Here is a 23,440-nt window from a genome sequence, read left to right as displayed (position 1 = left end):
TCTTTGTTTTATACAAACACCCACTATGAGCCAAATGGCAATCCTGTTTAATGTTAATGATATTTTATGTCCTTTGCAGATGGAAAATGGCTGCGTGCTAAACAGTACTTACCCAGGAGGTTGTGCCCTGCCTAACAGGAATGGATCTGTGCCTCCTACTATCCAGGTACCCAGCCCTGAGACGTTGCCTACACTTCCAGACCCACCAGCCACCGGCTTCTACCTCTGACCATCTGACCAGGGACAGTCATGTAGCAGGACACTGTGAATGGCCAGAAACATCCAGTGACTGGACCAGCCTTATACATCTACACACCACAACAAACAAAGCTGGAGAAACGTAGGCCGACATCTGTGTTGTCTGTTTTTGTCTTTTCATTTTGACTTTGTAATGTTGTGTCAGGGGAGGGGATCACTGAGTTATATTTTAAGTCATATTATCATATGAGTCCTTTGTTTACACTAATGCAGTTAAGAGCGCTTAGCTTGTTTTAAGTAAATATGAATCATTGGAGGCTGGGTTTTAGAAATCTGCATTCAGATACACTGTAAAACCAACGTGTTCTCGTCCCAGGACATCAGATTCTGCCGTGCTGTCTTAGTATTGGTACTTTAATGCACCAGCATGGCTTCATTAGACACTGAGAACCAAGAAATCTGTTTTCAAGAGGAATTTACAAGTTAGCCAGCCAGTCTGTGGTTCATGTCCTCTTCAGGAGTCTGTGGTTTGCACTTTCATTACACTCAGTGATTCTTTGCCTATTCGTTTCATACAGATTATTCAGACTGAATCTACAGTTATATGGACCAAGAATTTGGCCACATCTCCTAATCTTAGAATTCAGGTGTTTTCAGCCCCATTTCCAGGGGTGTATAAAATAAAGCACCTAGCCATGCAGTCTGTCTTTACAACCATTTATGAAAGAATGGGTCATTATAAGGAGACACTGATTTTTTGCATGGCACTGTAATAGGATGCTACTACTGCAGCAAGTCGGTTAGTGCAATTTCTTCCCTCCTTCCTACATATATTTTATAATCAATTTTAAGGAGTGTTATTATTATTATTAAGTGGAAGCTTTTAGCAGCCGGAGTAGGTCAGCCACTAATGTGCCGTTACAGTGCTAAGGCATACAGTGTGTAAAAGTCACTGATTTGCTTACTCAGTAACTCCGGCATTAATGTAAGCACAAAAACTGTGGCATGTGTTTCCATGGCTCCTGTAGGTTTACTGTGTAGGTGCTCCAGTACTAGGGTATCCATGTAGAGTCTGTTATGTAAAAAAGGTCTGATCCATCCATCTATCCATCCATTTTCTGCCCATCTCTGCCCAGACCACCCTCCTCCAGCACCTCAATTCAATTTTATTCATACATCCTCAAATCACAACAAGATTCAAGTCAGTGCACTTTATACTAATCCCCAACAATCATATGACCCCCTACAAGCAAGCGCTTTGGCAACAGTGGGAAGGAAAAACTCCCTTTTAACAGGAAGAAACCTCCGGCAGAATCAGGCTCAGGGAGGGGCGGGGCCATCTGCTGTGGTCGGTTAGGGTGAGACACCAAGGTGTTTCCAAGAAATGTAATTTCTCCAGAGCATCGTGGATCTTCCCAGGGCCTCCTTCCAATGGGGCATGCACTGAACATCTTGAGCATCCTGGTCAGATGCCTTAAGAGGGCAGTGGCTCTATTCCTGCTTTTTCCTGAATGGCAGAGTTCCTCACTCTATCTCCAAGGCTGAGCCTAGGCTCCCTTCAGAGAAAGCTCATTTCTATGTTGTATCTGTGACCTCATTCTTACGGACATGAGGTCACAGAGCTTGTGACTTAGGTGAACGTAAGGGCGTAGCTACAATTCAACAGCTTTGCTTTTACACTCAGCTTTCCCCTTACCATGACAGACCAGTACAGCATCTGCATCACTGTAGATGCTTCTCGAACCTGTCGATCCAATCTCTTGGTCCACTCCCCCCTAAATCATGAACAAGACCCCAAGATCTGTAACTGCTCTACCAAGGGTAGTAACTCGTTCCCATCCCAGAGAGCCCTTTTCAGTCTGAGGACCATGGTCTTGAATTTTGAAACACCATTTCTTATCCCAGTGTGAGTTGGAGAATCTCAAGATCCTGTGACCACCACACCAGACCTCTTGGCTGCTCCTAGAAATTTTGTCCATGGAAATTGTGGACGAAATCGTGACAAACGACAGCAGTCCCTTTGTTCAACAGTCACAAAGAACGAGTCTGACTTATAGCCAACAATGTGAACTGGGCTCTGGTAATGGTTGTACTGGTTAGGCCACAGCAATGGGCCTGATACCATATACTCCCAAAGCATCTCCAACAGAACACACGGTTGAATGCCTTCTTCAAGTTCCCAGAACTCATGTAGACTGTTTGGGAACTCCCATGCATCCTCAAACATCCTTGAGAAAATAAAGAGCTGATCCATGATCAGGATGAAAACCACCTCATGAATCTAAGGTTCCACTAACAGGCAGACGAAGTACCCAGGCTGAGGCTGAGAAGCATGAGCATCCTAAAGTTGGACCACACTTTGTGGACCCAGTCCTTGAAGAGGGGAACCACCACCACCCCAGTCTCCCAGTCCAGAGGCACTGTCTCTGACTGCAACACAATGTTGCAGAGGTGTGTCAGCTATGACAGCACCACAGCAGAGCCTGAGCCTTGACAAACTACCTCAGTGACCTTACTCCCAGTCCTCTTATACTACAAGAAGCCATGTCAGTGGGATTGAGGAGATTCTTTGATGTGTTAGTTCAACTGTCCTCTGTTGAGGTCAGCATCCCCACTATAGTCCCATCCCCATTATATACAGTGTGGACGGAAACTGCTTTCCCCTGACAGTTTGCCAGGCCAACCGAAAGGCTTCTTCCATGGCCTCTCTTCTCCCATACTGAGTTTTTGTCTTGGCTACTGTCAGAGCTGCACTCTGGTTAGCCTGCTGGTACAGCTGTTCCATGTACTCAAAACCAGTTTCAGTAACCAGGGATCAGACCCCCACATCCTTCCTCTTCTGTCTAACCTATGATTGCTGTGTTGTAGAATGCACAATCAGACAGGTTTTACATGATCTGTTTGAATGTAGGAAAAGCTAGAGGAGCTCTGGAAACCTTTATATCTCTGATAAATGCAGTTCTTTTCTGGTGATATGTTTATTGTTTCGTGTGATCTTTCCTAATATGACTGGTTTGCTTTGCTTTGTATCTGAATGCACCATACAAACACGTGATTACAGGTGTTGGTACAGTTAAGTTTTGCTCATGCTACAGGAATGTAATTGTTAAGTGTTTATTGATTTCTTTGTTGAATGATTTTCAACAATGAGATTAATCCATATACATTTGAAAAAAAGTATAGAACATGAGAATTATTTCTAGAACTATCCTGCACTTTATTTCTTAAACCCACCTGATGCACACTGGTAGTGAAGGACACTGGGGGGTGAAAACCCTGATTTATGGGGTTCTTCCCATTTCTGACACGGTCTTATTTTGCGATACACTTCAAATGATGAGTCCTCACAAGCACAAACATGTCATGTTAGTGTAATCATTTTTATTTTTCTCCACTTGAATTGTTTGTCTCTTGTTGATTATGTTGACATTGAATTGAACCTCTCAAAGATTCGTTTTTTTATATGTGGTCACTGTTACAAGTTTACCTGACTCATTTGGAAGAAACCCCTTGTGTATTTCTCTATATATCAATGTCCTATGGGAAGTTCCTGATTGTTTGGACGTCCATATGTAAGATATTGTCTCTACCTAGGCTGCACTTACCCCTTCCTCCCTGCTCTCACCTGCTCCATAACATCTACTATACTATACTATATACAAATGGAAAACTCACGATTTTAAGGGCAGAGCCTGATATCTTCATCTTGATATCATCTTGTTGTCAAACCAACCTAAAATGTGAAATATAGTCATTTAATGACACACGGGTGACAAATTAAAGGAAAAATTGACACCTGTAATGTGGGGATTATCGGGCATAAGGGAAGCCTCACATGTACACCCTGTTGCTCTTAAACCCTTTTTCAATCCTAAGTGAATCAGACACTGCTGTCATTGGATAGTCCAGACAGACGGCTTCACTGTGCATGAAATCAGACAGAATTTACACATGGATGAATATAAATGGATTAGTGTGTTTCAGAAATTTGCCATCCTGCTAATAGTAGTCTATATGTGAAGTGTACACGTGTGGTGTGGTTGTTACGGTTATATTCAAGTCAATTCATGAACAATTACATTGAAATGTGCATTTGTTATAATTAGCACCAAATTGTGAACAAATTTCAGTAAGAGATCTTCTGTAAACAGAGCCACGTCATAATCTGCTCACAGACTTTGTTGTTGCGTTAGACTGTTTGGACTGTGGAAGTTATATCAGTATTCAACCATGCTTTTGGGGTATTTACATATAACATAGTGAAGACACAAGGAGTCAGCTGGGGCCCCGGAGAAAACAGCAAACATAAAATAAGAGTGAATAAAGCTAAACTACTGGCAAAAAGATTATGGATACAAATGCTCTTTTATTCACCGGGTAGGCAAAAACTGTAACTCATCAGTAAAGCTGCTTTTGTGTATGTGTGTATGTGACAATCTCTACATGCAACAATAGAAATACGTGGTCTGTAGTAGAAATAGAAAATAAAAAAACATCAGAGAAATAGGATGGACTGCTTCCATCAAGCCATAGTCCACCAGATGAATACAAAGTATCTCTGAGTGATTCAATTCAGTTTTATTTATATAGCGCCAAATCACAACAAAAGTCGCCTCAAGATACAGATAAATACAGAGAAAAACCCAACAATCATATGACCCCCTATGAGCAGCACTTTGGCGACAGTGGGAAGGAAAAACTCCCTTTTAACAGGAAGAAACCTCCAGCAGAACCAGGCTCAGGGAGGGGCGGGGCCATCTGCTGTGATTGGTTGGGGTGAGAGAAGGAAGACAGGATAAAGACATGCTGTGGAAGAGAGACAGAGGTTAATAACAGATATGATTCAGTGCAGAGAGGTCTGTTAACACATAGTGAGTGAGAAAGGTGACTGGAAAGGAAAAACTCAATGCATCATGGGAATCCCCCGGCAGCCTACATCTATTGCAGCATAACTAAGGGAGGATTCAAACTGAAGGCTCTCCCTCCTATTCTACTTTTAAATACTCTAGGAACAACAAGTAGGCCTGCAGTGTGAGAGCGAAGTGCTCTAATAGGGTGATATGGTACTACAAGGTCATTGAGATAAGATGGGGCCTGATTATTTAAGACCTTGTATTAGGGGTGCAACGATACACAAAATTCACGGTTCGGTTCGGTTCAATACTTTGGTGTCACGGTTCGATATTTTTTCGATACAAAAAAAAAATGTTCATGCCTTTTTAATTTGTCATTTATTAAATTTTCACGGCACATTCTGCACCACATCTCTGTGCGTTCATCATTTGTTTGAAGCCAGCTCACCTCCTGCAACTACTTTTCCGAGAATACGCGCTTCTTTTGTGGTTTGGAGGAACATCACAGTAATTGCTTAAAGGAGCTTCTTCGACATCTTTAAGAGTTCTAAACAAATGTCTGTCCTCCTCCTGAAAATCTTATGTACACAAACACGCGTTGCAACTTCTTATCTTGTGCGCGTCTTTTGTTTTGACAGCGAATGCGCACCTGCGGACCACTTATGTGCAGCCCTGGTTATTTAGCTCATCATATTGCAGCCACAGAAACTCTTTTGTCCATGAAACCATAAAGCTGCACTTTCTTTTTGCCTTATAGTCTGATTTGTCATAACTTTTCCGTTTTGTGGTAAGCTTTTCTTTGGCTGTCACTTCTTCACCCTGACCTGTCTTATTTGGCTCAGCAGAACTGAAATGCTTTTACACACGCACTCACATAAGCTCAGCGATTCTCTGCGCGATCAACCTCTCACATGTTTAAGCTGCGGGAGATTTCACTTGTCATGTTTGCATAGTAAGCTAACGATTGATAAGACGATGTCAGAGGAATTGGTGCACAAATTATCATCACTCACAGATCAGTGCTGTCGCTCTCTATACACAGTTCGCGCGATTGCAAAGTGAAAGCAAAAAACAAGCGCAAATTCAAACGCGACTTCAATATGTCACATATTGACAGTGGCTCGCCGATGCCAATGACATAATTACCCAGCTACATTTCTGAAAGAATGCAAAAGCATTGACATATATTTTTCCTTCCTACGATAGCCCGACGGGCAGGGAAGAGATAGATTTTGGTAGCCCGACTGGAAAAATCGCTAGCCCCGGGACGTCGGGCTAGCGATTTTGCGAGCCCTGTATCTGATTGAGGAATCCCTCATCTTTGGAAAAGAGAGTTTATTACAGAGAAATGTCTCTTTCCAAAATAAAAGCTATACTATCCGCTTCTTCTGGGCTATATTCTCAGCAGCATATTAAACAGCTGTCTAAATGACTCGGGTAAAGTTTGTAGCATGCGTGCTTGTTGTTTTTGTCTGCTTCCACTTGTCTTTGCACTAGGATGATGTCGGAGTAAATGTGCAGTCATATTCGTTGTGTTCCCACTAGTGCTGTCAGCGTTAATCTGAAATGACGTTAATGCCACAACACGGCAAATCTCCATTAACGAGCTACCGCGGATCGCCCCGTGCGTGGGGCTGGACGGCAACACGTTAACGAGCTAACTGCGCTAACACACTAGCTCCCACCCATGTAATTGAGTATTGCGTGGCACATCCAACATACTGTTTTACTTTAGTCCATGACGCGCTTACCTTCAGGGTCATTCGTCACATGAAAACCAGAATAGTTCCAGATCTGAATGAGGGTGGGGGAGGTTCAATTTGCCATGTTGCAACGAGAGCTTAACTTCTGTCTTGCTAGCTTGCCCTGCGCTCAGTGGATCTGCGTTCGACTACTCCGCCTAGGCTGCACTGTCGAGCGCAGATCCACTGAGCGCTCAACACAGACAGCATCGTCAGAAGGAAAGTTGATAAAATAAATTTAAAAATTTTGTGTTGTTCGATACATATGCGTACCGAACCGAAAGCACTCGATGCGAGTATCGTTGCACCCCTACCTTGTATGTGAGGAGCAGGATTTTGAATTCTGGATTTAATAGGAAGCCAATGAAGGGAAGCCACTTTTGAAGTGATCACTTTTATGTTTTATATCCTAATGAATGTGCTCTCGTCCTGCATGGCAGCGCCCTAATTCATTGAATGGCTCAATCATTATTTAAAGCCTACTGTGTTTTAATGAAGGTGGTATTCTTCCAGCAATTTTTAGAATTCATCCCTTCAAGTAGCACCAGATAGGCCAAAACGGCATATATAGATTTTCCTTTAATTTGTCACTTATTGATATTTTCCCCACAGTGTTTACCTTTGAAATGGTAGAAAATGATGAAACATGAGGTCTGTCATTTCAGGTCTACACAGTTAAAAAAAAAGAAAGAAAACCAAATAAAGTTAAAGATAGATCTTTAGTGGGCAGACACACTTCTGAATGTTTCGTGTACAGCATAAAATTACTCAGAAATGAAGATGAGTCAGATTATTTCATCAAGAGAAGATGCTGAAGAGAGATTTCCATTGTTCAAATAATGTTATTATTGATAGAGCTGCTGTTATTTTGACATGTTTGCGATGTGAAACACGTGGACGTTACATGTGACTCATTTCTTTATCTTTCTTTTTCCCACAGCAAAAGTGTCTGCTCTATTTAATATGATTGATGTGACTTAGTGTGAAAAGATGTGTATTTAAAGTCAAACAAACAGGTATGTACATAGTTTTATGTCAAGTCACTTGTTTCACTATTTTTGAGACACCCAACAACCCCTTTGCTGGTTTTTGTGTTATTTTCTATTGTAAAAAGTACTTTCATCACAATGCACTCTGTGACATCCTGAAAATGGTGCCATATTACTGAACTTTTATTCTGTCTTTACCTAACCACGGTAATGTTACCAAGACATGACGTGCTGTAGATTATTTGGCCTGTGCCCTTTGTTTCAGAAGCATTTTTTCCTTTAAAATAAGGTTTTCTGCAAACACACAAACATCTTACAGACATGGAACTATGACCACTCATACATTTCTGTCTTTCAGCCCTCTAGTTTTGTATTCACATGAACAGTAGGGATGTCTAACGTCTGTCAATGAATTCTTATTGTGGACCCCTGACATTTAAAGGTGCTATACGTAGCATTTGAACAATAAATAAACCTGTACCACATTTAATTTGTGAAGCCTAATTACAGAGAACAAAGTAGCCAGGATTTGACCAAGGTGCTCCACAAGTGGCAATGTCACGGTTCGGCATGGCAAACCGTGGGAGGCGTGGGGAAGGAGGACCCAGGCGCGGCGCTCTATGTACAAACAGTGCGTTTATTTACAGTGTATGGTACAAAACAACAATAAATCCCCGTGCTTTCCCTGACTCCCGTGTCGTGTCTTTCCGTGAATAGTCCGTGTCTCAGTCCTCTCCGCTCTCGTGTCTCAGCACTCCTCGTGCTGGCTGCTGTCTGGCGCTCCACACTTCTCCTGGGGACACAATAGACACAGCCGTCAGGACACATATAACCGCGGGCATACACACACTAACTCAGTTCAACTGGATGACTAACGTGGAGTTTCATGGAATGATCCCGCGTCGGTGGGAGCTCCAAGACTCTCTTAAGTAGCTCCCCCGACGAGGCCTGATCAGCAGCAGGTGTGTGGCTTCGGGTGTGGTCAGTCCGCCAGCAGGGCCACACCCACCAGGCCTGAAGGCGCCCGCAGAAACACATACACACACACAAGCAGGGATAACGAGGGACAGCAATACAAAATATATATTATAATATTAGTCCATAACTGCTCAGGGATCCTGGGTCGCTCAGACCCAGGACCCTGACAGGCAACCTCTTTGTAAGAAAAATAAAGCCATGGCTCAAAGGCCCAAATCTGTAGTTCTCCAAGTGCAATGAAATGAAATCTGGTCTTTAAGTCTGACATCATTAGCCGTGTCCGGTCCCAAACTCCACTGCAGGTCCATAAGTCACTCGGTCATTGCAGCATCAATGAGAGTTACAAACTGTCTAAATTCTTTCTACCACGTTGCTGCTCTACCAGGTGTAACAATTAAGTTTAAAATCCAGGCATCCATGAAAACCGAATTTATGAAATTTAACGGAGTTAGATGTTAGCAGGAAGTTAGCTCGCTAGCTTCTATCTAAATATAACACAGTGCTCAGTGTGCTTTTCATGGGAAATCAATGTCCTGACTGAGAGATTTCCGAAACAAATTAAGATGTAGAGCTGAAAAACTGGAAACTAAACAGCAGTGACGTTTGTAGGGTTACTGAAGTTGGGCTAGCTGCTATATAATGATGTGCCAAGTGATCGCTAGCGACACAGCTATGTTAGCATAACATAAACAGTGAAGCTGGAGGATGAACGCTAACTTTTTTTCCACTTGATAAAAGTTAATGTGAGGGTTCCTGATGGTTAGAGACAAATGCAATCGCATGGCAGGATGCTGTAAACGGACCAAACTTCAGCCAGGAGAACAACTGAGATAATCCATCCACAACACGAGGTTAGTCATTAATATACTGCTGCATGGGCTGGGCTGTAGTTACACCAGAAGGGTTTAAAAACGAAGCTTTGAAATGAACAGCGGTAATAAAAACTCAGAGGCCGACTGATCACTGACTGTTTTTAGGGGCTTGTGGAGATTCAGTAGAAAAAGATACAAAGTATTAAAACATGTTAAATACACAAAAGTCTTATTAAAGCAAAGCCGTTCCTTCCTTTAAAGGACCTTGAAAAGCTTATCCACTTATCACATCCAGATTGGACTACTGTAACTGCCTCTACTCGGGCCTCCAACACTCTTCTCTTTGCCGGCTTCAGCTAATTCAAAATGCAGCTGCGCATCTTTTAACAGGTACGAGAATCTATGAACACATAACTCCAACTTTAGCCAATCTACATTGGCTCCCTGTTAAATATCGCATAGATTTTAAAATTCTTTTGTTCACTTTTAAAATTCTGAATAATTTAGCGCCCAGCTATCTCTCTGAACTACTCCACTTATACAATCCCAACAGAGCACTTAGATCGTCCAATCACAGGCTCCTAGCACAACCCTGGTCTCGAATGAAGTCGAGCGGTGACCGGGCCTTTGCAACCGTGGCACCCAGACTCTGGAATAACCTCCCTGTTCATGTTCGTACTGCCGAGTCGATCCAGTCTTTTAAATCACGTCTTACAACTTATCTTTTTACTTTGGTTTTTGATTCTAACTAGTTGGCTGTTCTAGCTTGTTGTGTTGTTACCTATTGTTTGTCCTGTTTTATTGTTTGTTTTAATTGTCTCGTGTTTTTACTGACTGTGAAGCACTATGGTCAACACTGTTGTTTTAATATGTGCTATATAAATACATTTTGATTTGATTTTTTTGATTTATTAAACATTAAACGCAGAGTAGTTCGGGCCTGGAAGCAGGATTCGTCACATCATCACTTCAAGACCGGATTGAAATGAAAGAACACCAGGGTGGTGTGTGCTTACAGGACATAATGTTCAGTGTGAGACGGCAGCATCGTGCCGGTCCCTCTGCGGCCCTCCTCTCAGTGCTCAGTGTGCTTTTCAATTCAATTCAATTTCAATTTTTATTTATATAGCGCCAAATCACAACAAAAGTCGCCTCAAGGCGCTTCATAGATACAGAGAAAAACCCAACAATCATATGACCCCCTATGAGCAGTGCGCCCCAGGGCAGCTGTGGCTACAATGTAGCTTGCCATCGCCAGTGTGTGAATGTGTGTGTGAATGGGTGAATGACTGAATGTAGTGTGAAGCGCTTTGGGGTCCTTAGGGACTAGAAAAGCGCTATACAAATGCAGGCCATTTACCATTTACCATGAGCAAGCACTTTGGCGACAGTGGGAAGGAAAAACTCCCTTTTAACAGGAAGAAACCTCCGGCAGAACCAGGCTCAGGGAGGGGCGGGGCCATCTGCTGTGATTGGTTGGGGTGAGAGAAGGAAGACAGGATAAAGACATGCTGTGGAAGAGAGACAGAGGTTAATAACAGATATGATTCAATGCAGAGAGGTCTGTTAATACATAGTGAGTGAGAAAGGTGACTGGAAAGGAAAAACTCAATGCATCATGGGAATCCCCCGGCAGCCTACGTCTATTGCAGCATAACTAAGGGAGGATTCAGGGTCACCTGGTCCAGCCCTAACTATATGCTATAGCAAAAAGGAAAGTTTGAAGCCTGATCTTGAAAGTAGAGATAGTGTCTGTCTCCTGAATCCAAACTGGAAGCTGGTTCCACAGAAGAGGGGCCTGAAAACTGAAGGCTCTGCCTCCCATTCTACTTTTAAATACTCTAGGAACAACAAGTAGGCCTGCAGAGCGAGAGCGAAGTGCTCTGATAGGGTGATATGGTACTACAAGGTCATTAAGATAAGATGGGGCCTGATTATTTAAGACCTTGTATGTGAGGAGCAGGATTTTCATGGCAAATCGAACACAAGACTAAATGGTACCATTATATGTATGTTTTCATTCTGAATGTGGAAATGTTGGTCTTTTTGATTTTTTTTCTACTATAAATACATTTTATTTCTCTACAGGTAACACTGGCCATCCTCCTAATTTCGCATACTTAAAAGAAGTGCATTTAAAAAAATAATCAGAGCATAGGAACATTGTATGAACATCTTATTTAAAAAACCATCTTACTTACGCCTCAAACAAACAACGTCATTGAAAAGTTTATGAAATTATTATGAATGACAGCTAATCGAGTTTGGAGCTGGAACTTAACCGCTGTATTTGCAAACATATTTCTCTATTTTTAAAATGAAATTATATACTTTATTAATCTCCTGTAGGGAAATTCCTCTCTGCATGTAACCCATTCACTCAGTGAGGCAGTGGACAGCCGCCAGTCCAGCGCCCGGGGAGCAGTGCATATGCACAGTACCTTGCTCAGGGGTACATCAGAGTGGCCGTTTGAACCTCCACTCTTCCAATCATGGGGCGAATGCTCTACCTACTGAGCCATCTCCTCCCCCGATTTAGTTAAGTAATTGTTGGGCCTTAAAGACATTAGACCCCACTGTCAGTGTGCCCCAGGGCAGCTGTGGCTACAATGTAGCTTGCCATCACCAGTGTGTGAATGGGTGAATGACTGAATGTAGTGTGAAGCGCTTTGGGGTCCTTAGGGACTAGAAAAGCGCTATACAAATGCAGGCCATTTACCACTGACTCAGAGACCAATCACTGTGAACAAAGCAAGACCACACAGCGCTCTTTGTCGTTTACTTGCTGCAAGGGGAGTCCGGTCAGGGTCTTAGAGTTGTAAGCTCTTCACCTGATCTCAGCCAACTCCGAGTTCAAGCCTCCCCTCACAGTCCTTTTATTGACAACCATAGTTACACAAACATCTCATTAATCATGTGACAGCTAAGGCACTCAGTGATTAGCTGTGATTATGTTTGAGCTTTTCATAACAGCAGCTCCTTCAACTCCAAAGCTAACAGCATATCATGTCGTCAGAGATGACTCATCGAGGCTTTGTAATATCAACACCTAGATGTAGATGATCAGGCTGTTAAGTTAAGCAGACACTCTTCTTTCCAAGTGTCTGTGAAGGTTCTCAGTCATCCAGGTCATCGTAGTCAAAGGAGCTTGCAAAGAAAAGCGTCTGGACTTCTTTAAGTTGCTTGAAGACGTTTCACCTCTCATCCGAGAAGCTTCTTCAGTTCTAAGGTCAAATGGTGGAGAGTCCCAGATATAAACCTAGTGGGAGTGACCCCCCACAGAGGGACAAAAGGACCCCCTGATGATCCTCTAATCGCCTGAGCCAAGGTGTGAAACTGGGCGTGGGTCCCAATCAGCCAGGGTTTCGGGTGAGTTCATTGTGAAACCTGGCCCCACCCTATCATGCGAATTCCTGAGGTCAGATGGCCCAGGATGTGAGTGGGCGTTAAGGCGTCTGGGAAGGGATCTCAAAACTGGATTATAGATGGCAGAGAGTTGGTGTCGTAAACCCCGCCTCTGTTCAAAGATGGTCGCTCACAGTGGACATAGATGGCTTCTTTCACTCCTCTTTCAAACCATCTGTCCTCTCTGTCCAAAATGTGAACATTGGCATCCTCGAAAGAGTGACCTTTATCCTTAAGATGCAGATGGACTGCTGAGTCTTGTCCTGTGGAGGTGGCTCTTCTGTGTTGTGCCATGTGCTTGTGAAGTGGCTGTTTGGTCTCTCCAATGTAGAGGTCTGAGCATTCCTCGCTGCACTGTACAGCATACACCACATTGTTAAGTTTGTGTTTTGGTGTTTTGTCTTTCGGGTGAACCAGTTTGTGTCTGAGCGTGTTGCTGGGTCTGAAATGCACCGGGATGTCATGCTTGGAGAAAACCCTCCTGAGTTTCTCTGATACACCGGCTACATAGGGGATGACAATGTTGTTGCGTCTGTCCTTCTTATCCTCCCTCGCTGGTGTCTGGTCTTCTTTTCTGTGCCTCTTTGCTGACTTTAAGAACGCCCATTTAGGATAGCCGCACGTTATGAGTGCTTCCTTTACATGTGTGTGTTCCTTCTTTTTCCCTTAAGGCTTAGAGGGAACATGTTCTGCCCGGTGGTGTAGGGTCCTAATTACTCCAAGTTTGTGTTCCAGAGGTTGATGGGAGTCAAAGAGGAGGTACTGGTCCGTGTGTGTGGGCTTCCGGTAAACTTCGATGTTGAGGTTGCCGTTCTCTTCAATGTGCACAGCGCAGTCCAGGAAAGGCAGACAGTTGTCCTTTGTGTCTTCCCTGGTGAACTTGATGTTTTTATCCACAGCGTTAATGTGCGCAGTGAAGGATTCCACTTCTTGTGTCTTGATTTTGACCCAGGTGTCGTCCACATATCTGTACCAGTGGCTGGGTACTCTTACTTTGAAAGAGACAAGAGCCTTCCTTTCCACTTCCTCCATGTAAAGGTTGGCTACAATAGGGCTTTGGAGCGTGATGTCACGGGGGTGGGCGTGGAAAGGATTTTGGCCCGATCCACCATTTTGGGGGTCTAAGTAAGGAGCGAAAGCATAGCCATGGTTCGTACTTGCTGTGCGGTCGGCTGCAATGTTCGATCTTACGACCGGCACGGGAATAAGTTTGGATTGTCTTTTTATGCTTTCCCAACCTGGAAGCAACATGAAGGAGCTCATGTATCGGATATTACCAAACGAAGGCGTCTAGCCTGGATAGCAGCCGTGAGACGAGCTGATATCAAGTTCTGTTACGTCTCCAGATATCAGTTGGTGTGCTCAAGACATTTTCATTCCGGTAAGTTCTAAATATGTTCACATCACACTTTATAGCTGAATAATATCATCGTTGGTGGTCTCAGAAGTTATAGAAATTGCGATCAAACATAGAATGGAGTGACTTGATTGGTTGATGTAAAGACAATAAATGAAATGAGACAGGAAGGACACAAATTGGCGTTAATAATTTACCCGATTATCAATGTGTTAACTTGCATGTACTTTACAATTATGGGCATATAATATGATAACGATATTTTAGCAGTTAAATGATAAATGTGTAACATTAATTATGGTGGGGGGTGGAAAATGGCTATTTCACTAGGTGCACTCCAGCTGACTTACTTTGACGACGTACTCAGAGTTTGGCGGCTTGAAAATAGCCAAATCTTGCACCCAGCCATTTGTAAATTGGATGTGCGCCTCCAGTGACTTGTAATTACGAAACTGGTTCGCTGTGTAAGCGCTTACTCCACAAACAAGATACGTGAAGATATCGGGGTAGGACAGTGGCGGTAAGTCGTCTGGGTCTTTACTCCACTGCCGTATTTCAAATGGGTCCAGATTTGCGATGCACTCTATTTTTTTTCAAGTACCGCTGCTTCGCCTCTGGACGCAATCGGTCTCTATACCGTCCGTTTTCTTTTGAGCTTCTTTTAAGCATGTTTCTTGTCATCGTCGTTCCAACACAGTGTGTTTGTTTTGATTCGTAGACCCCGAAAATGGAGCTGCGCTCCCACAATGCATTGCGGCGTGACGTCAACTCCAAAGCCCTATAGGTGACACGGGGGAGCCCATGGCACAGCCATGCTTTTGTCTGTAAAAGCCTTCGTTGTATTTGAAATATGTAGTGGTGAGGCAGAGGTCTAACAGTGTGCAGGTCTGATTGGGTGTGAAGTTGGTCCTGTCCTCCAAGAAGCTGTCTTCTTGTAGTCGTTTTCTGACAGTCTCCACGGCCTCCGTGGTGGGTATGTAAGTGAAGAGAGAGACTACATCAAAGGACACCATGGTTTCATCTGGATCCAGGGTAAGTTTCTGGACCTTGTCGGTGAAGTCGGTGGAGTTCTTGATGTGGTGTGGGGTGTTCCCCACGAGAGGAGCAAGGATGGTAGCAAGGTGTTTAGCAATGTTATAAGTGGCTGAGTTTATGCTGCTGACTATGGGTCTGAGTGGGACAGCTTCCTTGTGGATTTTAGGAAGTCCATAGATGCAGGGTATGGCATCCGCTGGGTAAAGGCGGTGATATGTAAGGCGGTCAATAATTTTGTCCTTTTCAAAGTCTTGAAGGCAAGCTATAACTTTCTTTTTGTAGCTCCTTGTGGGGTCTCGCTTTAAGGCTTCGTAGGTATTGTTGTCACTGAGGAGAGTAGTGATCTTTCCAAACCCCTTAGACTACGATGGCCTGGAGGACTGAGAACCTTTTGTGAAGGTCACTTGAAATCTAATAATTCATTTTTCATGGATTGAAGGAATCTGAGGCCATGGTCATCAGCCGGAAAAGGGTGGAGTGCCCACTCCGGGTCGGTGACGAGTTTCTGCCCCAAGTGGAGGAGTTCAAGTATCTCGGGTCTTGTTCATGAGTGACGGGAGAAGGGAGCGGGAGGTCGACAGACGGATTGGTGCTGTGGCCGCAGTGATGCGGACGCTGTACCTGTCTGTTGTGGTGAAGAGAGAGACGAGTGTAAAAGCAAAGCTCTCAATTTACCCATCTACCCTCACCTATGGTCACGAGCTGTGGGTAGTGACCGAAAGAACGAGATCGCGGATACAAGCGGCGGAAATGAGCTTCCTCCGAAGGGTGGCTGGCCTCTCCCTTAGAGATAGGGTGAGAAGTTCGGCCATCCGGGAGGGGCTCAAAGTAGAGCCGCTGCTGCTCCACATCGAAAGGAGCCAGCTGAGGTGGTTCAGGCATCTGACAAGGATGCCTCCTTGGTGCCTCCTGGGTGAGGTTTTCTGGGCGTGTCCCACTGGGAGGAGGCCCCGGGGCAGACCCAGGACACGCTGGAGAGATTATATCTCTCGGCTGGCCTGGGAACGCCTTGGTATTCCCCCGGACAAGCTGGAGGAGGTGGCTGGGGAGAGGGAGGTCTGGGCTTCTCTGCTTGGACTGCTGCCCCCGCGACCCGGCCCCGGATAATGCAGAAGAAGCTGGATGGATGGATGGATGGATGGATGGATGGATGGATGGATGGATGGATTTAAGAATACATTTTTGTCCCCACCACTGCCACAAAAATAAACCAGGAAAATCAGTAAAGACAAGAATATGTACACCTTTTGTAGATCTTCCATGAATTCACACGTATGAGTATCTGAAATCATTTACACACTGAAATGCCTCTATACACATTTTTCAATATACAAATGCAGAATCAGTTCAAAGTTGGAAAACACCATTTTAACCATTATTACTGCTACAGTGGAGATCCAAACTGATGACATCAGAATTATGAAATAACATGGAGCAAACAAGGAAAAAGCTCATTGTGCATGTTATGTTCTTCACTGTGATCTTAGTGCTCTGACAGCGTTGGACAATCTCTGGTGGAGGGTTAGTCGATTGTCCTTTATGTGGAGATACGTGTCATTTCTTGGATGAATGATGCAGTAGATACAACTCTAGTTCAAATAAAGTTAGTCTGCTGTGTAAAATGGAAATAACAGAATGTGATAGTCTGCAGATCTCATAAACTCGTGTTTTATACACAATAGAACACAGAAAGCATACAAAATGTTTAAACCTTTAATAAACACAAGGTCATTTTGAATTTGATGGAAACAGAATGTCTCAAAAAATGTCCTTTGCTGCTTAGCATCTCTCCTCTTAACTACAGTTCGTACAGGTTTGCGAGCTGAGGAGACCAGTTGTTGGATTCATTTTGAGACTGGAATGTTGTTTATTCTTAAAAAAAAAAAAAATGTTCTTCCATTGCCCATTGACTCCCATGCTCCCTGCTCCCAAGGAAGGACCAGTGCCACAGCAGGATTTGCAGTTTCAACAGCAAAATAGTTTAATTTGCTGTTGAAACTAGAAACTAGAAAACATCAGGGTGAGCACAGCCAATTCTACATCAGAAATAACTAACTTAGCTACCACAAAGAAGCCAGAGAAGTAGCCACACATACTCAGAAACCCACGGAGTTGTTGATATTTCCTCGGCACAGGACAATCCAAAATGTCCTGAACAACTCCAACATCATTGTGAAGTTTGCGGACGACACTACAGTGGTGGGTCTTATCACCAATGGTGATGAGACGGCTTACAGGGAGGAGGTCAGCGCCCTGACCCACTGGTGTCAAGACAACCATCTCACCCTCAACGTCGCAAAGACAAAGGAGTTGATAGTGGACTTCCGGAGGTGCAGAGAAGTACACACCCCCATCACCATCAACGGCGCTGCTGTGGAGAGAGTGAGCAGCTTCCGGTTCCTTGGTGTACATCTGGCTGAGGATCTTACGTGGTCAGTACCAGAGGTGGGACCAAGTCATTGTTTTGCAAGTCTCAAGTAAGTCTCAAGTCTTTATCCTCAAGTCTCAAGTCAAGTCTCAAGTAAGTCTCAAGTCTTTATCCTCAAGTCTCAAGTCAAGTCTCAAGTAATGTCAGGCAAGTCAGAGTCGAGTCTCAAGTCACTGGTGTAAAAGTCCGAGTCAAGTCACAAGTCTGAAACTTTGAATTTCAAGTCCTTTCGAGTCTTTAAAAAAAAAAACGAAAAAATAATGTTGCAGTTATGCTAAATGTAAATATTAGACCATGTAATTTTTAAATCTGTGTTTTTCTCAACACATGACAAAATAGTGAACTTAGAAAATATACACAAATTGTGAAATTGCACCTCTATAAAATGCAGCTCAATTAAACCTAGCTCCAAGAATAATTTTCACCGACAGTTCTGAGATAAGCTGCATGTTATTCTTGGATGCGGTTGTAGGACCAGCTTTAAAATCGCATGACAAAAATATCATACATATTAAAAAAAACTGCATCACCAACGTAGCCTGGACAACATTTGCTAGTTAGATGAAGTCAGCTATCTCATCGTAGCATATTTATATGCATATTTATAATCATACGGTTCTTGGAGTGAGTGCACACACTCATGAAGTTTAGTAACTTCAGGTCACTGCAACAAGCCCAGGTACAGTTTACCGACGGATGGGTGCAGGACCTTGAAATGCACCGTGTAGAAAGTAAAGACCATCGTACGTATCATAAGTTTACCAGTCTCACAAATCGTCTTCATAAATACACATTCCTTAACCGTTTATTAATAGGACCTTTGAGCTCAACGGTAATTAATTAGTAGTGGAAATAATTTCTGGTACCCATCACAGAAATGTAGCAGTGACAATAATACTGTATGCTGTAATCGTACTGGGCAATTAGTGATACAAAAAACCTGTTTTATCCTGTGAATAAAAGTATATGTTTTTGTCAATGTACCATAATAACAGAGGCGAAACGCAATATTGTGTCAGGACAATTCACTATTTATGCACAATAAATAAAGGAGCATAGCGCGACAATTTCTGTTCAGCGCCAGACTTGCTTGTAACCTATATCACTAATTATGTTATGAAAATGACGTATTAACTACAACAGCAGACTGACCTTCGTGTAAATGCTTGGAGCAGACTAACCTGTGAGCTGGAGTGTTCTGGGACGTTATATTTGATCTTTGAATGGCTGCAATCCAGTTGCCTCTTTGTTACTTCAGAAACATGGCTGAACAATTTCTCTTCAACGACGTAATCCGATAACAACCGATCTCTTTACCCGTCGGCTTCCCGTGGCTGTCATGCGACCGGCTATTGCAGTTAATAATACAACAGCTTCTTGCCATTTTTTGGGTTTCTTATTATCGCTGTATAACTGATTTTAATTGAAAGCCTGCGTGCGCTAGTACCTCTTGCCACGAGTTCCCAGAATCCTTTGCGGTTCTACCCGTGAATGACGTCACATTTTCAATCTCCATATAATATGCATGTTAAATTTTATATTTGGGGTAAAATATCAAGTCTTTTCAAGTAAACCGGTTCAAGTCCAATTCAAGTCCCAAGTCATTGGTGTAAAAGTCCAAGTCAAGTCACAAGTCTTAGAACATTTTTTCAAGTCAAGTCTAAAGTCATAAAATTAATGACTCGAGTCCAAGTCATGTGACTCGAGTCCACACCTCTGGTCAGTACACACAAACAAAACAGTGAAGAAGGCGCAGCAGCGCCTCTTCTTTCTCAGGAGACTGAAAAGATTCGGCATGAGCCCCCGCATCCTCAGGACCTTCTATCACTGTGCCATTGAGAGCATCCTCACTGGATGCATCACCACCTGGTATGGCAACAGCACCGCCTACAACTGCAAAGCTCTCCAGAGAGTAGTGCGGTGCTCTGAACGGATAATTGGAGGTGAGCTTCCCTCCCTCCAAGACATCTACAGGAAGCGCTGCCTGAGGAAAGCGGGGAGGATCATCAAGGACTCCAGTCACCCCAGCCATAAACTGTTCAGACTGCTTCCATCAGGAAGGAGGTTCTGCAGCATCCGGTCCCGTACCAGCAGACTGAGAGACAGCTTCTTCCACCAGGCCATCAGACTGCTGAACACGTCATAGACACCTCAGCTTCACTACTGGAACTTCAACATTATGCACTCCATACTGTACAGTAATGCCACTGTTTTGCACATATTCAACTCTGTATATTTTATTTTATTTATTTTATATATTCTATTTATTGTTTACTCTATTTAATTTTTAAAATATGTGTACACACACACACACACACACACACGTAGAAAAATATTTAGTATACACATCCAGAAATGCATATACTATTATATATTGTACATATATTTATTAGTTTCAGATGTAGCCATTCTTATATTTTGCCTGTTTACATTATTGTATTTTGCACAACTCTGTTGCTTGTGAAGCTCGCACACAAGAATTTCACTCGCATGTGCTGTACCAATGTACCTGCACATGTGATGTGACAATAAAAGTGATTTGATTTGATTTGATTTGATTTGATTTTGAACCGTGGCCAACAAAGGGACCACAGAATGGCCAGTGCCACAGCAGGATTTGCAGTTTCAAAAGCTGAATAGTTTATTTTCATTTTGGGTAGAAAACATCTGAGTGGGCGCAGCCAAAACAGCTCTATTCTCCTAATTTAAGTCCCAATTTAAAGCTGTCCCATTCAGTCTCCAACCAATGGTCAGCTTCCATCTGCAAAAAACGGCAGGAGAAATGAAGACCATCCCCTCAGGCTGTGGAGGAACTAATACAACACACAACATTATGACCTGGGTCATATCTGTTAGTGTTAGCAACAAACACATAGCAACCTCTTACCTGAGGACTTGCCTTGTGTGTCACACTTGTGTACTTTCTCTCCTCTCATGAGACCTCCAGATCACTTAGCATTAAATTGTAGTTTTAAAAGGAAAACAGGAAGCTGCAAACGCAAAGTGTCCAAAGACTGTTTCTAATACCCAGAATGCGTTAAAATCTGTAACATCTGTCTTAATCAGAAAACAGTAATGCCCCCATCCAAAATTCAGATCAACATATCTAATGTGGGATGTTGTCATATACCATAGTGCTGCTACATCAGTGCTTCCAGCGACTGCACCTCTGACAGCTTTGTGGAAATCAGTGCAAATGACTAATCGCTCTATCCCCGAGGTCGCCAACAACCCAGATCTTATCATCATTAACAACCATTAACCAAGCTTCCACATTTATTTCAACATGATGTTTTTGATACTTTTCGACATTAAATCCAAGAGTTTCACATGGAAAATTCTCAAATCCTGGAATACTTGTAATTAAAGTCATTATTACTGTTCTAACTGAAGATAACTCCTATTAAATGACATTTTTCTGTCACAGTCTGTGGGTCTGATGCCACTGTGGAGCCAGCTGATCAGGGTCTGAGGTGTTGGAAGTCACCCATTCATTTCTTTTATTTTCAGATTGTTAATGAGTACATGGATGTGTGTGTATGCACAGGCACACATATGTATAAATGTAGATATATACATCAAGATAATGTTTGTTACTAGAGATTTTCCATTATTCTTTTTTATGCCTTTTGACTTCATCCCATTACCCAGCTGTCTATCCTGTCTTCTTCTTTGTTTGTCTTTATCTTATAACATGTTTCCTTTGTCAAAATAAATAAATAAATACAATAAATGACAGTGCATTTTTTCACATTATAACATAATTTACAACACTCCTTTATGTTCAAAGAGTAGTTTGAGCTAATGATGCAACGAATCTGCAAAATCTGAAAAACTCAAATATAATATAATAAAGACTGAAATTTGCATAATATAGCGCATTAAACCTTTATTTGAATAAAGTACTCAAGTAAATGGATTCATTACATTCTGCCTGGTGTTGGCAAAGCATTGTGGCACCATTTCAAAGGTTACTTGGAAATCAGACTTATGTCAGTTGTTTGTGGTCTCCTTCCTGAAAACACTCCACAGATTCTCTTAAGGTGGACGGTCAGAACATTGACTGCAGCCAGGTGCTGCAAGTCCTACTGGGAAAGGAAATCATCTCCAAAAGCTTGTCAGCAGATGGAAGCATGAAGTTCTCTAAAATATCCTGGACACACACACACACACACACACACACACACACACACACACACACACACACACACACACACACACACACACACACACACACACACACACCAGCATATGTCATGTCACCCTAAATCATCACAGGGTCTTGAAACGACACCGTGGACTTCAAACTCCTGCAGTTATCTACCTCTCTGCTCACTCACACTCACCCACAGGCTTTCACATGTTCATACAGACCTACCAACAACCAGAGATGTCACTGAACACAATATGCTGTAGTTGCTTATTTGGAAAAGGCTGAGGTCGGTCAGGGCCCCTCTGGGGAAATCAAGTGTAACCACAACTCATGCCACAGGACTATTAAACAACAGCCTAGCTGTTACACACGGTTTTGTCCACTAGATGGTGCTATCTCACAGTGAGAGTTCCCAGCAGCTGGGACTGTTAATGTGATGTGTTTGAGGATGAGAGGCAGAGATTGGCAGGAACATAAGAATTGATGGTGGACGAGGCAAAGTGGTTAAAGATCTGTGCACGATCATGAAGTGTATGCCTTCCTCATGCTTTACACTGAATATTATCCCCAGAAGCCTTACAGTACATGTTTGTTACACGTATGTTCATTAGTTCTATATATGTATGGGGGAAACACCTGACAGAGAGGGGATCCACAGGCTCTGTAATGCTGTGGTTGAGCTCGACCTGCACATACCTGTTCCCATACAAATCTTTATAAATAATTCCAAATCTATCAGCATGTTACACAGTGCTCTCCGTCTCCACTGCCTGAAATGTAATGAAATTTAGCCCAAATATATAATTTTGTTCATGGAAGAATTGTAGACATATATCAGAAATATACATACTGCTGTTGATTTCATCACTTAGAAAGAAACGTGTTTGTAAGTTTCAATGGAAGTGACCATTCAAACAGAAGACAGGGTGTGAAATATAACTGATGAAGATGGAGGGTGAGGCAGACGATGCGTGCAGCAAGAGTCTGACACATGCAGCAGAGACACATACGGTGTCTTTATGCTGGAAAGTTGCTTCTCCTGTCAGTGACAGCCAGGCACAATGCAACGATGTGTCGTTGGTAAACACGCGATTGCCTGGATAAATGCTCAGACTGGCCATTAAGGCTAGAAATGGTCCACAGTGGTCACCGCTGGCTCATTGCTGCTTTTACTGCTGTGGCTCTGGAGGTCCAGCGGGTGGCCCATTACTTCGACCCCTCGCTCTGCGTGTTTGTGAACAGTGCACGCCTCCTCCTGCGTGCTCCATGTATATAATGTAAAATGCAGCATATATGTTTAGAACTACTGCATCACCATCGCACTGCTATTTGGAAAATAGTGAAAATGGGATTTTTGATTTATAGATCACGCCGTGTTAATTTCAATCATTTGAACGCGCAGACGAACCCGTTAATAAAGGTCAATGAACTGAACTGGAGAGACAGAGGGAGGGAGGGAGGGAGGGGACGTACGGGGAGAGGGAGGGAGG

General features: G+C 43.1%; 1 protein-coding gene across 2 annotated transcripts in view; it reads left to right on the top strand.

The window, feature by feature from the left end:
• The window catches only part of LOC308409810 (aryl hydrocarbon receptor-like), a 79,348-nt gene extending 70,887 nt beyond the window's left edge, over window positions 1-8,461 (top strand). Inside the window, exon 11 of one of the 2 annotated variants that reach the window (XM_080902812.1) lies at window positions 167-8,461. In XM_080902812.1, the coding sequence (XP_080758938.1) occupies window positions 167-229 (63 nt within the window). In that variant the 3' untranslated portion in view covers window positions 230-8,461. Of the gene's footprint in view, window positions 1-79 lie in introns of both variants that reach the window. The other variant, XM_080902811.1, reaches the window with a different exon arrangement.
• The last annotated feature ends 14,979 nt before the right edge of the window (window positions 8,462-23,440 follow it).

Source organism: Rhamphochromis sp. 'chilingali' (genome assembly GCF_963969265.1).
Source record: "Rhamphochromis sp. 'chilingali' genome assembly, chromosome: 14".
Classification (NCBI taxonomy): Eukaryota; Metazoa; Chordata; class Actinopteri; order Cichliformes; family Cichlidae; genus Rhamphochromis; species Rhamphochromis sp. 'chilingali'.
The sequence above is the reverse complement of the archived record's forward strand: the minus strand, read 5'-3'. Positions and strand labels throughout refer to the sequence as shown.